We start from the raw sequence: 17,027 nt of genomic DNA on the forward strand, positions 1-17,027 counted from the left end.
TCCACATGGTCCAGTTCGCAAATCATTATCAAGTGGAAAGGGGTCTTCTACCTGATGTATGCTCGTTTAAATAGTATTTTTGTTATCTAGACATAAAACTAACTGTTCAGAGTCTTTCTGTGTGCACTGAACCAAACTCCAAGGAAGAAAAAATCAGAATAGGTGGCAACACTTTTTGCAGGACGTCAGCTGATGTCTTATAGGCACTCAACAGGTCAATGATGCAAAGTATTATACTCTGAAGGAAATTTCACAAATAATTTGTACAAACGTATCCCTTCACATACATACCCATTCACTGACATGCCCATCCACAGACATGTACACATCTATTCACAGAAACATCCATTCACAACCATGAACATCCATTCACAACCATGAACATCCATTCACAACCATGAACATCCATTCACAAACATCCATTCACAACCATGAACATCTATTCACAACCATGAACATCCATTCACAAACATTCATTCACAACCATGAACATCCATTCACAGAAACATCCATTCACAGCCATGAACATCCATTCACAGAAACATCCATTCACAGCCATGAACATCCATTCACAGAAACATCCATTCACAGCCATGAACATCCATTCACAAACATCCATTCACAGAAACATCCATTCACAACCATGTACATCCATTCATAGTTATGCATATCAAATCATGGTCATGTACATCCATTCACAGAAACATCCATTCACAGCTATGTACATCCATTCATAGTCATGCACATCAAATCATGGTCATGTACATCCATTCACAGAAACATCCATTCACAGCTATGTACATCCATTCATAGTCATGCATATCAAATCATGGTCATGTACATCCATTCATAGACATGCATATCATTTCATGGTCATGTACATCCATTCATAGAAACATCCATTCACAGCTATGTACATCCATTCATAGTCATGCATATCAAATCATGGTCATGTACATCCATTCATAGACATGCATATCAATTCATGGTCATGTACATCCATTCACAGAAACATCCATTCACAGCTATGTACATCCATTCATAGTCATGCATATCAAATCATGGTCATGTACATCCATTCATAGTCATGCATATCAAATCATGGTCATGTACATCCATTCATAGACATGCATATCAATTCATGGTCATGTACATCCATTCACAGAAACATCCATTCACAGCTATGTACATCCATTCATAGTCATGCATATCCACTCACAGCCACTCTGAGACTGATTTTACCTGACACTCTCTTTGAAGCAGGCCTTGAAGTACTGCATGCATTGGACATGTTGAGGTGTGAGGGGGGCAGGAGAAGGCGGGGCCACTGAGCGGATCTCTTCATACAGTCTGTCCTGTGCCTGGGGGGTGGTGGCCAGCAGGTACAGCAAGAACTGCAACTGTGGATTCACCTGAAATAGGCCATATTGGGAAACTGAAACTGAAGCACAATCTTTTTTCTTTTTTTTTTCAATTATTTTTCACTTCTTTTTTTTAAGTTTTTCATGTGGATGTATTTTTGACTCATGTTGTACATACTGTGCCTTCTTGCACTGCAAACAAGTTACCTCATATGGAAGTGTGTTGTGTAAGACAGACAATAAGGCAACAGATTTCCTGAGAATGACATACAACAGTCAATTCAATTCAACATTGCTACTGTCAACATTTATGGTGTTCATTTAGACTATATTTAGGACAGAGAAAAGAGAAAAAAAACTGGTAATAACTGACTGGCAAAACGGAAATGACAAGACTTAATTTCCTTCAAGTCATTCTTCCCCTTCTACCTAATAAGTTTTTGAAACTATTCATTTTTTTCTTGTTCCAAAACATTACACAATATTACACTATACTATCCTACAAAACCTATTCTTCACAACACAACATACTGTGCTGCACTTCACAGCACTACAGTTCATGACACTACTTGTGTGCAGTTCATCACACCATATCACATAACACTACACTAATCTACTCTGTTTATCACACCATATCACATAACACTACACTAATCTACTCTGTTCATCACACCATATCACATAACACTACACTAATCTACTCTGTTCATCACACCATATCACATAACACTACACTAATCTACTCTGTTCATCACACCATACCACATAACACTAATCTATTCTGCACAACCCTACTGTACACTGCATCATGCAATAATGTCTCAGATACAATGCAAAATGATATGTTGTACACAGCTGTCCATGTAATGTCAATACATGGCTTCCTTAGTTTCTATGTAGGTTGTGCAGAGAAGTGAGAGCATTGTATAAGGCTGTAGCTGAAACTCACTGTGGACAGAGGGTTGTACAGCAGACAGTGGGTCAGGATGGATAACACTCACTGTGGAGGGGGGGGGGGGGGAGAGGGGGGGGTTGTATAGCAGACAGTGGGTCAGGATGGATAACACTCACTGTGGACAGGGGATCATACAGCAAAGAGTGGGTCAAGATAGCCACATCTTTGAGGGACAGCTCTTTTCTGGACATCAGGTAGCCAAGGAAACGTAACTCCCCTTCTTCAAGTGCTCCACTGTCTGTCTTCTCTTTCAGCTGATTCAGTGCCCTGTTGAAATGCTTCAGGAAAGTGCTGTTGAAAAAGCACAATATGCATATCAGCATGTGTAAAAGTGAACATGTGTGAAAATATTCTTTTTTTTTCTTTTTTTTTCCCCAATTTTATAACACATGGACAATTGACATGAAGATATAAATGAATAAATACATATATTGGGAAAAGAGAAAAGACAAATCTGACAAAAACATAGTAACAATAGGAAAATAAAACAAAAACAAACAAAACAAAAACAAAACAAAAAAAACCACACATATAATTGATATAACATATAACATTCTAAGTAAAAACAACTGAGAATGTTTGAATAAGTCTTCAAAAAAAAAAAAAAAGTAATAGATATCCATATCCCTACATATCAACTTGCACCATTTTTTCAACATCTAACTTAGTTATGTTATATTTCCATACATGGTTTGAAATATTGTTTTTATATGTCATTTCTAATTAAAGGTACGTATGGCAACCATTTTATTTTGAAGCTGTGTGTTTCACATGCGATCTTAGCGTTATATTCTTCGATTTTGTATCTTGAAACAATGTAATGTTCAAAAGCGTGAATATTTGGAAGGCATTTATCTAACTTACATTTATATATATACATCTTCCCCAGGAGGATTAATAAATCAAGCACTGAGTCTGTCTTCATATCAGCATGGAAACCAAACAGTATTATACATTCATTGAACTTCAAATTTTCACACACTGTACTGTTTACTTTTAATAGTTCTTCTAGACTTGTCCAAAAGCGTTTCGAGTAATGGCATCGCCAGAATATATGTTCAACACTATCTTTAACTTCTAAACAAAAATCACAATCAATACTGTTTACAATTCCCATTTCCTTTAAAACAACATTTGTTCCAATGATTCTATGTAATATACGAAATTGTAGCCACTTTAGTTTTATGTCTTTAATTTTATGAAGTTTGTTATAAGCTTTTACCCAACTAATATTTGTTCCCAGTTTCTCAGACCACTTGTGACAGGATTTTGGAGTTGTATCATCAAATGCTAGAACATCATAGTATCGCTGTGATCCTTTAGGTGTGGAGTATATTATTTTTAATGCCCCTGGTGTATCAGGGAAACTGTGGGTTGTTGGAACATTAAGACCTACCTGTTCCATGTATTTTTTGATTGCTCTTAAGCAATCATTGTATGCCAGAAAATGTACATTCAGTTCATATTTTCCACAAAATTCGTTTTGTGTAAGAAAGTGTCCATTGTCATTCAGAAAATGCGAAACACAGTATACGCCTTTATCAAACCAGTCTCTATGATTTATAGTACTATTTCCAATCTTAAATTTTTCGTTATAGAAGACTGGTTCTGACAGAAGGTCAATATCTGATTTAGGTTTAACCTGACAACAAAATTCTCTGTAAGCCATGAAAGTGTGTTTCCAAAATGAATTATTATTACATCTACGCAATGCATACATGGGTCCATATCTTTCTAATTCAGTGAAAAATGGGAACATTTCAATTGAAATGTTTTTCCATTTATGCTTTGTAATTTTAAATCTTCTTATCCAGGTGAGTTTTAATGCTTGACTATATTTTCTTATGTCTGGTATGTTTAAACCACCTTCTTTAACACTTTTTGTTGCTGTTTTTCTATTCACTTTGTCTCTTTTTCCATTCCATATGAACTGAAAACACATCCTCTGGCAACTATTAATAAAATCATCAGGAGGATTTGGGAGCAAGATCCACAGGTGAATAAGTTTAGATAAGATAAGAGATTTTAACACCGCAAAACGTCCCATAGGTGTGATATTTCTTTTTATCCATATTTTGAATAAGGACTTCAGTTCGGAGAGTTTCTCTGCATAATTTATTTTTTCACAATCTTTCAAGTCGTTTGTAAACCATATTCCTAATATTTTAAATCTTTCTGGATTCCATTTAATGTTAAGTTGTTGCATATATTTTGTTTTTGAATGTTTTTTGTTTCCTAACCATATAGCTTGTGTTTTTTGTGTATTCATGAAAAGTCCTGAAAACGTGCCAAATTGTTCTACATGTCGAATAGATCTTTCAAACGATACACGGTCCCCAGTATTCATCAACTGTGCATCGTCAGCAAATTGTGATATTTTATGGTCTTTATCATTTATCTTTATACCTTTTATATCATTATCCTCTCTAATCATAATAGCTAAAATTTCTACACATAATATAAACAAGTAAGGAGAGAGTGGGTCACCCTATCTACAACCTCTTTCTACAAAGAACCATTCTGTCGTTTGATCGTTGACTATAACAGTTGACTTTATTCTGTTATAAAATGTTTGTATCCATCTACATATATTGTCTCCAAATCCATATGCGCTCAAAGCTTTAAATAAAAAGTTCCAGTCAAGTGAATCAAACGCTTTCTCAAAATCTAAGCAAATCGTAAGTCCAGGTAATTGTCGTGTTTCTAGGTAATCAATTAAATCGTATATGAGTCTTATATTGTCTCCCAGGTATCTGTTTGCAACAAAACCTGTCTGGTCTTCGTCAACTAATTTTGTAAGAACCATCTTTATTCTATTTGCAGTGCACGTCGATCCAATTTTATATAAAACATTTAGAAGTGAGATGGGTCTCTAGTTCTTTATATATTCTCTAGATCTGTCTGGTTTCAGGATACACGTTATGATTCCTTCTTTCTCAGTGGCTGAAAGTTCTCCATCTTTCATTGATTGGTTCAGAGCACGCACTACAAAAGGACCCAGTTTATTCAAAATTTTTTTATAAAATTCCGCTCCAAATCCATGTGTGCCAGGACTCTTGATTTTTCATATTTTTTAACGCTAAACTAGCTTCTTCTAAGCTTATTTCTCCTTCCAATAAATTACTTTCATCATCTGATAGTGTAGGCAGCTCACTAACTAAATCCCTTATATTGCATGCATCAAAAGTTTTCTGTGTGTATAGATTTCTATAATAAGAATTAACTTCTTGATTTATCTTTATTGGTTCTTTTGTTAGTGTTCCATTATGATCTGTCAGTTTGGCCATGCTCTTAGTCACATAATGTCTTTTTTCTAAATTACAAAAATAATTGGTTACCTTTTCTCCTTCTGCTATCCATTTTGATCTTGATCTCAATATGATGCCTTGTATCTTTTTCTCTCTCAAAGACTCTAATTCCTGATGTTTTTCTTTTAACAATTTCATATCTTCTTCTGTTCTGTTTTCTTTTATTCCAAAAGATCAATTCCTTTTAATATTTCTTCTTCTTTTTCTTTTGCATTTTTTTCCTTCATTGTGGCATAAGCTACAGTTTTAGATCTTATTTTCATGAGCATGAAGTCTATGAATACCTTATCTGAGACTATTAATTCAATGTTCATAGACGAAATTCTGTGAAGGGTCTCCGTATCGTACTGTTCTGTAGAATATTTGCATATAATTTCATCTATTAGTTTATTAATTTCATCTATAAACTGCTTATCTCTGAGTAAACTACAGTTAAATTTCCAAAATGTATTACGTTTTATATTTTCACCAAATCTTAGTTTCAAAATAATCATTGAGTGGTCTGTTCTATACCCTGGTATAATATCTGTGTCTTCAAAATTATACAAAATATCTTCTGATATAAGAAAAAAATCAAGTCTACTTTGTTTAATAGGTGAGCTTCTTCTCCATGTAAAACGCTTAAGCTGTGGGTTATTTTCTCTCCAAACATCTGTTAAGTTAAGTTCTGTAATCATGTTTTCTACACTATTCTTTGCTTTTGGGTTATTGATGTTACTATAATTGTCGTAATCTAGATAAGGATCAAGAACCAAATTCCAGTCACCCACTAACATTGTGGCATGATTGTCATATATCAATATTTTTTCCTTTAAAATTTCATAAAAGTTTGGATCATCTTTATTTGGACCATAGACGTTTACCAACAAAATATCTTTTTCCATAGTTTTTAGGGATATCATTATAAAGTTTCCATTTGTGTCTCTTTCTATTTTGTTGATTTCAAATTCAAAATTGTTATTCAACAGTATTGCCACTCCCCTTGCATTTGATTTATAGGATGCAAAAAAGCATTCATATCCCCATTCTGATTTGATATATGTTTCTGTTTTTGTAGGAAAATGTGTATCTTGTAAGCAGTAGATATTGTATGATTTATTTCTAAGGAAATGAAACACATCTCTTCTTTTCTTCAGATCTCCTAGTCCCTGACAATTCAGGGACGATATCGTTATGTTTGTCATATTTAGCTAATTATAGCTGTATGATAATAATCAGCTTAATTACACAGTAAGGATATTTTCATATACAATGCTAATATTTTCTTTAACTGACTTATAATTTACAAGACTCAATGGTGATGCCTTCATTGTTTTCACAGCCACTGTACTAAAGCGATATTGGTATAACATTGGGTAACAAAAGCAGTGTACAATGTAGGTCCACAAGTGCACATATTTGTGGCCTGGGAAAATGGACATCCGATAAAGTACAATAAATATCACTAAACAATGAAAATGTATACACATGTCAAGAAAATGACACATGATATACACTGAAAAAACGAGAAATAATCTGAACTACCACTCGCGAGCTATAGCGCAGTCTGTCTGCTTGTTGTTCTTTTTTTTTTTCTTTTTTTTTCCTTTTTTTTTTTTGTTCCATTCCTTCTCCCTTCACAGATCCGAGACCAGAGCCTATGAACAGAGGATGAGTTCCTGGTATTGTGTGTGTGTGTGCGCGTGTGCGCGCACGCGAGTGCACATATGCACGTGTACGCGGGCGCACCTGTGCTCGTGGACATTAGAAAGAGAAAAAAAAACAACAAAAAAAGCTTTATCGGTTACAGCGGCTAAGTACAAACCTAACATCTGTTCAGTCTGCAAAAAAAAAAATATATATATATATATAAATATATATATATATATATATATATATATATACACACACACATTCACATACATACACACATATCTATATATATATATATATACACATACATATATGTACACACACACACACACACACACATATCGTGTGGTAGTTCAAATTCATGACATGCGTGCGTTTGGTTCTTTCTTATAACGAATGGCAGTACTTGTATATGCGTGAGTGTGCGTGCATGCGCACGCCCGCGCGCGCGCATGTATATTATGGCATGTGCAAATGTCTGTATGAGTGCAGATGAAATTTAGTTAACATTGCAAAAGGCTGTGCCAGCGTCCTCAGCATACAATTGTCTCGTCAGCATAGCAAACCTTAACCAAACAAACAAAGCAATTAATCAATCAAGAAAAACCAGAATCAATTACTGAACCAACCATGCACTTACGTATACATATAGCATAACAAAACAGTATACTCAGTTCGAATCACCCACGAACTCCACAAATCTTAGGAAGTAAGTTACATGCCAGTCTAAGGAAAAAGTGGAAAACGTACATAACTTAACATGTAATGTCCATGACAAAATTTTGCACTCTGAAGAAACATTTCGAAGTGACCCCCTTCAGTAAAATAATAATAATAATAATAATAATAGTAATAATAATAACAAAATAATAATAAAATAAACTGCATACATAGCATCAAACGTCCATGACAAAAAATTTTGCACTCTAAAGAAGCATTTTGAAGTGATATCTTACAGTTAGTTAATGGTCCAGCTGGAAAAAACAAACACAGATCAGCATCCACCCCAAAAAATCACCGTTACCTTTAATTCCACCTCTTCAACCCCCCTTGAGGTCAATTTAGTATTAAAAAAAATAAATAAATAAAAAATAAAAAATAAACATATTAAAAAATGAATAAATAAATTATTAAAAAAAAAGTCATAGTATTTGCTGTCTTGTTTGAGTAAAAGTTGATTTCTGTCAACACTGGAAAATTTTAGCCACAGGGGGAGTAGTGTAGTGGTCTAAATTCACAATCCGAGCGATTTGTGTCGTTCTTGTTACAGGTGAAATCACATGACTAGTGCGCGCGTCTGTATGTGTCTGCATGTGTGTGCATGCACGCGCGCGCGTCGCGGCACACGCAAATGTCTGTGTGAGAAATGGTGAAGTTCATCAACATTGTAATTAGCTTAGCCAGCATATTCACCGTGTCCTCAGCAAACAATAGTCTCATCAGCATAGTGAACATCAAAACAAACCAACAATAAAGTAATCAAGCAAGCAAGTGATAAAAAAAATTATAAAAAAAAAAGTCAGTTACTGAACCAACCATGCACGCAAGCACACACACAGCACAACAAACAGTCCTTTCAGTTCAATTCACCCACTTTCTCCACTCATTTTTTCCACTTTTTTCCCTGCCAATCTAAGGACCCCACACATAACTTTACAGCTAACATCCATGGCTGAATTTTGCGCTCTGAAGAAGGATTTTGAAGTGACACCCTTCAGTTGATTAATGGGCCAGCGGTAAAAACAATCAGTCACACAGTAACTTCACCATTACCTTCCATTCCACATCTTCAAACCCCCTAGAGATGAGATATAAAAAAAAATTAAAAAAAACAAAAAACTTTTACTATCTTGTTTGAGTAAAAGTGGATTTCTGTCAACACTGGAAGATTTGGTCAGCGTATGCACCATGTCATCGGCGGGCAATCGATTCTCCAACATAGCGAATGTCAAAAACAGCCTACCATCAACAATCTAGTAATCTGTCAACCTAGCAATCAAGAAAAATCCAACTCAATCACTGGACCAACCATATATTCAGTTCAATTATTCCTCTGACTCCACACACATTTTGCTAAATATAAGAAAGAAGTGAAAAAAACAAACAAAACACACACACACACACACACACACACACACAAACAAACAAAAAACAAAAAACAACCAGCCATGTACATATCTGGGGATCAAAAGACCATGACCTATAATTTTGCACCCTGAAAAAACGTTTTGATGTGACACCCCTTAACAGTCAAGCAGTATATGGAGCGAGCAAGAGCAAATCGAAAAATCCATCGCTGGACCTACCATGCATGCAAACACACCAACAACATTACTATCAGTACATGAAGATGTACCTACATCGCAAACAACCCACACATTCTAAAGATGAACTGCTAAACATGATTTTTTACTAATACATTTTCATACGGTAGATGTGGAAAATGAAAAGGTGATCCAAACGAAAATACAATGTTCCTGTGCATTGAAAGTTAGAAATCAAAATATATTGAGAAATGCTGAAATAAACAGAAGTACCTTGTAAGATTTGGCTGAGGGGTAAAATGTCTGTACATTTCTTTACGCAGTCTTCCACGGTCTCTGTCTTCCCCAGCTGTTCCTCTTTAACACCAAACACCCGCAGATTCCACTGGCGCCCATGTTGTTCGATATCGTTTTGTGCCAGTCTGTGATTGCTGATCTCCTTCTGTTGTTGTGTCAGTTGAGTCCGTAAATTGACATTTTCTTCTTTCAGTGTCTTCATGTCTTTATTCAGTCTATCATTATCTGTTTTCAATTAAAAAATTTCGCCTTCTAGTTTATCAACTTGTTCTGTCAGCTTTGCACTGATTTTGTCCATATCAATACGAATTTGTTTGATATCATCTTGTGCACTTGTAAGAACTTCTAACTTCTTATTTATTTCTTCCAATTTCTCTTGAAGGGTCATATTGAAATCTTGGTCAGTGTCAGTGTCACCCTCACTTACTTGTTTTTGCTTCTTCTTTTCTTGTTTTGTTTTCTCTTGACTTGGACTATGGTCACTCGCTGCTGATGAAGTACTTGATGGCTTTCTTTTTCCCCGGCTAGTCTTTGCAAAATATTTAGACACCGAGCTGCTCATGCTTCACAACTGTAACTAGCACCATTGCAGAGAAAACACACAGACACACAGAACCCATCAAATGTCACGGAATCTTCATCGGAAAAAACAACAACAAAACAAACCGTACATCCGTTATTGTGCACGGAGTGTAACACTGCTCGCTCGCATGATGAAAAGAATCATCAGTGAAAACACTTCATATTGTAAAATTGTATAAATTGTATATTGTGGGACTCGACTTCCGCTCACCGAAGAGACCGGACGTGTTTCCTTCGCTCTCCAGTTCAGTGTGAAAATATTCTTGGCAACCTAACATGAATCCCTGTGGACTGATGGCACTGGGATTGCAACCAACCAATCTGGGTGTGGCTGTGGGGGGTGTGGCTATGGGGGTAGGGGGGGGGGACTCAAGATAAGTAGTGTGGGGCTGGGTTAATGCCATTAAATCAGCAGGGGGGGGACTCAAGATTAGTAGTGTGGGGCTGGGTTAATGCCATTAAATCAGCAAAGATGAGCAGCAAAAAAAATTTAAAAAGAAAATGTGTGATGAAGTTGGAAAACTGCATTTTACAAACCCAGCAAATGCTAGCAGGTTTTTCACCCCTACATTTGCTCTGTAGTACAGAGACAACCATCATTATGGTGAATTACCTTTACCTGAATACTTCACCTCTTACCTTATTTTACTGACTACAAGGCAAAGTTGTAAGGCACATTCTCCAAACTCAAAATAAAAATATAATCTAACAATACATAAGTCTCCATGTTCACGAAATTCACTTCTAATTTGCGCAGACATTATGTCTATCATGGTAAGATGGAATAGTGTCGGAATTGTGTTGTTGTTTTTTTGTTGTAGTTTGTTTGTTTGGTTGTTTGGTTGTTTTTTTCTGTAACATCACATAATGTAAATAATCTTGTAATATGCTCTCCCTCTCTCTCTCCCTCCCTCCCTCTCTCTCTCTCCCTCTCTCTATATCCCTTTCTCCCTCCCTCCCTCTCTCTATATCCCTCCCTCTCTCTATATCCCTTTCTCCCTCTCTCTCCCTCCCTCCCTCTCTCTATATCCCTTTCTCCCTCTCTCTCCCTCCCTCCCTCTCTCTATATCCCTTTCTCCCTCTCTCTCTCCCTCTCTCTATATCCCTTTCTCCCTCTCTCTCCCTTTCTCCCTCTCTCTATATCCCTTTCTCCCTCTCTCTCTCTCTCTCTCCCTCTCTCTATATCCCTTTCTCCCTCTAACTCTCTCCCTTTCTCCCTCTCTTTATCCCTTTCTCCCTCTCTCTCTCTCCCGCTCTCTCTCTCCCTCTCTCTAGATCCCTTTCTCCCTCTCTCTCTCCCCCTCCCTCTTTCTATATCCCTTTCTCCCTCTCTCTCTCCCTTTCTCCCTCTCTCTATATCCCTTTCTCCCCCTCTCTCTCTCTCCCTCCCTCCCTCTCTCTATATCCCTTTCTCCCTCTCTCTATATCCCTTTCTCCCTCTCTCTCTCTCTCCAGCCTAACGATGGAAGTTGAAGCTGTGACACATGCCCTCCAGTGGCTATCATCCATCCATACACGTGGAAACCAACATACCATGATTCTAACCGACTCAATGAACCTCATACAGAAAATTGAAAACGGAATGGGAAGCCCAGAGTGGCATAAGGCAATGCACAACTTTCAGATTAAAAAACTCACATGGTCATACTGCCCGGGACATGCAGGTATTAAGGGAAATGAGCGAGCTGACAGACTTGCTGGCAACGAAACACCAACGAGCGGCCTACATCTAGGAAAATCGGAAATCCTCAGAAAAGTCAAAGAATACCAAAAAGAACAGGTACAAGGCCATCACACCATTGATCGCCTCAAAGAAATAAATGCAGAGAGAGGGAGCAGCCGTAAGTCTAACATGAAAGGTAGAGCACGATGCTTTGCAAATCAAACAAATATCGGCATCATTTCCAAACCAACATTGCGCAAATTTCTTCAAAACGGAACAGAGTCTCTGTGGGCTTTTCCAAATACAATAGACTGAACAACACACTAGACACCACGTTCCTGGCATCAGAGATCTTTTCCCATCCCTCTTGCGGCCAATCAGTGGCAGCCTCTGTGCGTGTGTGTATGTGTGTGTTTGTGTGTATGTGAGGGTCTGTGTTTTTGAGTGCGTTTGTGCATGCGCGAGAGTGTAAGTGTACACAAGTGTCAGGAGAGTTCTGTGCACGTGCGCGCGCGTGTGTGTGTGTGTGTGAGTGAGGGGGAGGTGGGGTAGAGGATGAGGTAGGTATGCATGCCTACACTGTGGGAGCAACAGGATATTGGAACATATATATATATATATATATATATATATCTTTGTATATATGTGTGTGGGGTTGGGGGTGGGGGATATGGGCGTATGTGTGCGTGCTTGTACAAGTAAGTGTTCATCTGTGTGTGTGTGTGTGTGTGTGTGTGTGTGTGTGTGTGTGCCGTGGAAGCTGCGATACGTAGCCTAGAAATGAGTGTGTGGAGGAGGGGGGTAGAGGAGGTGCAGGGTAATGTGTGTGGTGTGTGTGTGTTGGGGCTCATGTACGTTTATGTGTATTTGACTGTGCTTTCATATCTGTGAAACTGCATGTTTGGTGCATATCTGTTATGCATGTGTGGGTGTATGTGTGAAAGTGTGTCTTCATGTTTTACATTTATTTACTTATTTATCATCATTGTTGTCTTATTTATTTATTTAGTATTATTATTATTACTATTATTATTATTATTACTACCTTTTTTATATTATAATTATTCATTTATCTATGTATGTACGCTTATCTATTATTTATTCACCTTTTTTTCTTTTCTTTTTTCTCAAGGCCTGACTAAGCGCGTTGGGTTACGCTGCTGGTCGGGCATCTGCTTGGCAGATGTGGTGTAGCGTATATGGATTTGTCCGAATGCAGTGACGCCTCATTGAGCTACTGAAACTGAAACTGAAACTCTCTCTCCCTTTCTCCCTCCCTCTCTCTCCCTTTCTCCCTCTCTCTTTCTCCCTCCCTCTATATCCCTTTCTCCCTCTTTCTCTCCATTTCTCCCTCTCTCTCTCTCCCTCCCTCTATATCCCTTTCTCCCTCTCTCTATATCACTCCCTCTCTCTCCTTGTTTATAAATACTTAGGTATTTATTTTTCGTCAAAACTTAGTTTTACTGTTGCATGTAAAGACCTTGCAAGCAGAGCGAAATATGCGCTTTTCTGTATCATGCAAAAATTATCCAGTTTAGAAAATCAATCTTTTGAATTGTTTATGAAATTATTTGACTGTCAGATTCAACCTATTACACAATACGGAGCTGAAATTTGGGGTCTTTACGAATCAGCAATTCACTGTGAAAAAGTTCATTTATTAGCATTAAAGAAATTTCTTGGGGTGACTATGAAAACACCTAATGATTTAATCTATGCTGAAACTAATCGATATCCGATATATTTGAATTCGATTGTCAGATGTATTTCTTATTGGTTAAAAATAATGCGAATGGAAAACGTAAGACTGCCAAGGAAAGCCTACAACATGTTACATGATTTGGATAATAGAGGTAGAACTAACTGGGTGTCAAAGGTGAGAATAAAACTGCATGATTTAGGCTTTGCTTACGTGTGGCTAAATCAAGGAGTAGAGGATATAAACGGATTTCTACGTATACTTCGATCGAGACTAATCGACTGTCGTTGGCAGGAATGGTCGAGCCATATCCAAGATAGTAATCGTTTTGATTTTTACAGACAGATTAATTTGAGACATACGATGCCAGTTTATTTGGCTATGAATATGGATAGACATTTAAAATGTATCATGGCAAAGCTTAGATTTGGAATTTCTGATTTGTTTACGCATTATTGCCGTTACAGGCAACATAAAGATAGTGACCTTATTTGTCCTTTATGTAAAAGTGCGACGGAGAGTGAACTCCACTTTGTACTTTGTTGTCCTGTGTTAAGTGATCTCAGAAATCAGCTGATACCTTCAAAATTTCATAGGCAACCCTCCTTGTTCAGACTGTATTTGCTTATGTCATCCACTAAGGAACACGTTAATAAACAGATAGCAATTTACTTGTATAAAGCCTTAAAGATTAGAAATACAATATGCAGTTGAGTGTGTGCTAGTTTTCCGCTTTTTTGTTATTATGTGTGAATAAGACTAAATGCAGATAATGACTGTTTTTCTCATTTTCAGGTTATAACTGTGTTATGTTATATATCTGAATATATTACCTCTGTAATGTTTGTTTACACCACCCCTTCATGAGGGGCCATGGCCTATATTGAATAAAACATCCGTATCCGTATCCGTATCCCTCTCTCTCCCTTTCTCCCTCTCCCTTTCTCCCTCTCTCTATATCCCTTTCTCCCTCTCTCTTTCTCCCTCCCTCCCTCTATATCCCTTTCTCCCCCTCTCTCTCTCCCTCCCTCCCTCTATATCCCTTTCTCCCCCTCTCTCTCTCCCTCCCTCTCTCTATATCCCTTTCTCCCTCTCTCCCTCCCTCCCTCTCTCTATATCCCTTTCTCCCCCTCTCTCTCTCCCTCCCTCTCTCTATATCCCTTTCTCCCTCTCTCTATATCTCTTTCTCCCTCTCTCTATATCCATTTCTCCCCCTCTCTCTCTTTCTCCCTCTCTCTATACCCCTTTCTCCCTCTCTCTCTCCCTCCCTCTATATCCTTTTCTCCCTCTCTCTATATCCCTTTCTCCCTCTCTCTCTCCCTCCCTCTCTATATCCCTTTCTCCCTCCCTCCCTCTCTCTATATCACTCCCTCCCTCTCTTTATATCCCTTTCTCCCTCTCTCTATATCCCTTTCTCTCTCTTTCCCTTTCTCTGAGTGTGCATAGTTGTCTTCCCTTTGTTTAACCCTTTCATTTCTGGAACTATTCATGATTTCTGCAAAATCATCACTAACCTCTAAAAAAAATTTAAAAAACAACAACATCAAATGTAAAAGTATATGTTTTCTTCAAGGAAAATCAATGGAGAATACAATTATCATAACTTGTGTGTGTGTGTGTGTGTGTGTGTGTGTGTGTGTGTGTTTCATCTATTTTGTCCCCTTTTCCTCTAGTACAGTTGTCTGTATGTTATCAAACTGGAATTTTACTTAACAAAAAAGAAGTGGGTGGAAAAGAGCAGGTGCACTTTCATTTCATTTTTATCTTGTCCCCCAGTGTATGCAGTTTAAATGGACCATGACTCTGGCTTTTTGTCAACTCACTTTCAGCTGCCAGCCATGTGGCCCTTGGTCTTCATCGCCTGTCTGAAGTTGTGTGTGTGTGCATGCCTGTGTCGGTTGGTATAATCCCCTTAACTTAATAATAATAATAATAATGGATACTTATATAGCACACTATCCAGAAATCTGCTCTAGGTGCTTTACAAAAACGCTTTTGTTAACATAATACATCATATCTATGTTACATACACACACCAAAATGTGACTACACACACACACACGCGCGCGCGCGCGCGCTGCATACATACATTTTAACATACATGTGTATCTAACAGCTACCCTAACATATACGCACACATAGGCAGGCACAAACTTACATAAACACACGCACACACAATACACATTCATATACATGCATGTAGTTATGTACACATACATATGTATACACACATAGTCAAGAACAGCTAACACAAAGGAAGTCAGTGGACCTGCCACAATTGAACTTATTGCTGAGGGAAAAGGTGAGTTTTGAGACGAGATTTAAAAGATGCGAGGGAATCAGAATGACGGAGGTTATCAGGGAGCTTGTTCCACGTCTTTGGTGATTGAAAAGAAAACGATCTATGTCCATAGGTCTTACTTCTAACGTGAGGTATCCTGAGAAGTCCAGTATCAGAGGAAGAACGGAGCTGGCGAGACGGAGTATAGATATGGAGGAGTTCAGAAAGATACTTGGGGCCAGATCCGTTGACTGCAGAAAAGGTCAGAGTGGATAGCTTATAGTCTATTCGATCAGAAACAGGCAACCAGTAGAGAGACTGAAGGAGAGGAGAAACATGGTCAAATTTAGAAGCTCTGCAAATGAGTCTGGCAGCATTATTCTGAATTCGTTGGAGTCTGTCTAACAGATATTTGGGAAGGCCGGCCAAAAGAGAGTTGCAGTAATCTAATCTTGAGAGAACCAGAGAGCATACAAGTGTCTTGGTTGCATCAGTTGAGAGATAGTGGCGGATAGAGCTGATTCTACGCAGTTCCAAATAGGCAACTTTACAGATATTCGAAATGTGCTGTTGGAAGGAAAGAGACTGGTCTAGGATTACACCAAGACTGCGAACAGAGGGAGAAAGTGAAACAGGTGTGCTATTGATCAGAATATAGTCAGGAAAGGAAGGATGTTGACGAAACTTCTTTGGACAGGTTATCATCAATTCAGTCTTATCATCATTTAATTGCAGCTTGTTGAGAGTCATCCAGTCCTTTAGGCCAGCAATGCACTCCTGTGTTTGAGTCACCAGTGCATCAAATTCAGCTATGGAAGCCGACTGATAAAGTTGTGTGTCATCAGCAAAGCTCTCATGCGACATCGCATGATGACTGATGACATCCGACACAGGAGCCGCATACAGCATGAAAAGAACAGGACCAAGGACGGACCCCTGTGGGACACCATATTTCAAGGCAGATACTCTAGAGTATCTACCATTT

The 17,027-nt window shown here is 37.8% G+C and overlaps 1 protein-coding gene across 4 annotated transcripts in view; it reads right to left on the minus strand.

The window, feature by feature from the left end:
- Positions 1-17,027, minus strand: part of LOC143297439 (putative cytochrome P450 CYP44) — a 59,061-nt gene that overhangs the window by 21,130 nt on the left and 20,904 nt on the right. For all 4 annotated transcript variants that reach the window (XR_013057273.1, XM_076609806.1, XM_076609803.1 and 1 more), the window contains 2 exons: positions 2,433-2,607; positions 1,243-1,412 (listed from right to left, as the gene is read on the minus strand). Coding sequence is in view for 3 of the 4 variants with exons in the window: in XM_076609806.1 (XP_076465921.1) it covers positions 1,243-1,412; positions 2,433-2,607 (345 nt within the window). In the remaining variant the exon portion in view is untranslated. The remainder of the gene's footprint in view (positions 1-1,242; positions 1,413-2,432; positions 2,608-17,027) is intronic.

The sequence above is a fragment of the Babylonia areolata genome, chromosome 22, assembly GCF_041734735.1.
Source record: "Babylonia areolata isolate BAREFJ2019XMU chromosome 22, ASM4173473v1, whole genome shotgun sequence".
NCBI classification, from domain to species: domain Eukaryota; kingdom Metazoa; phylum Mollusca; class Gastropoda; order Neogastropoda; family Buccinidae; genus Babylonia; species Babylonia areolata.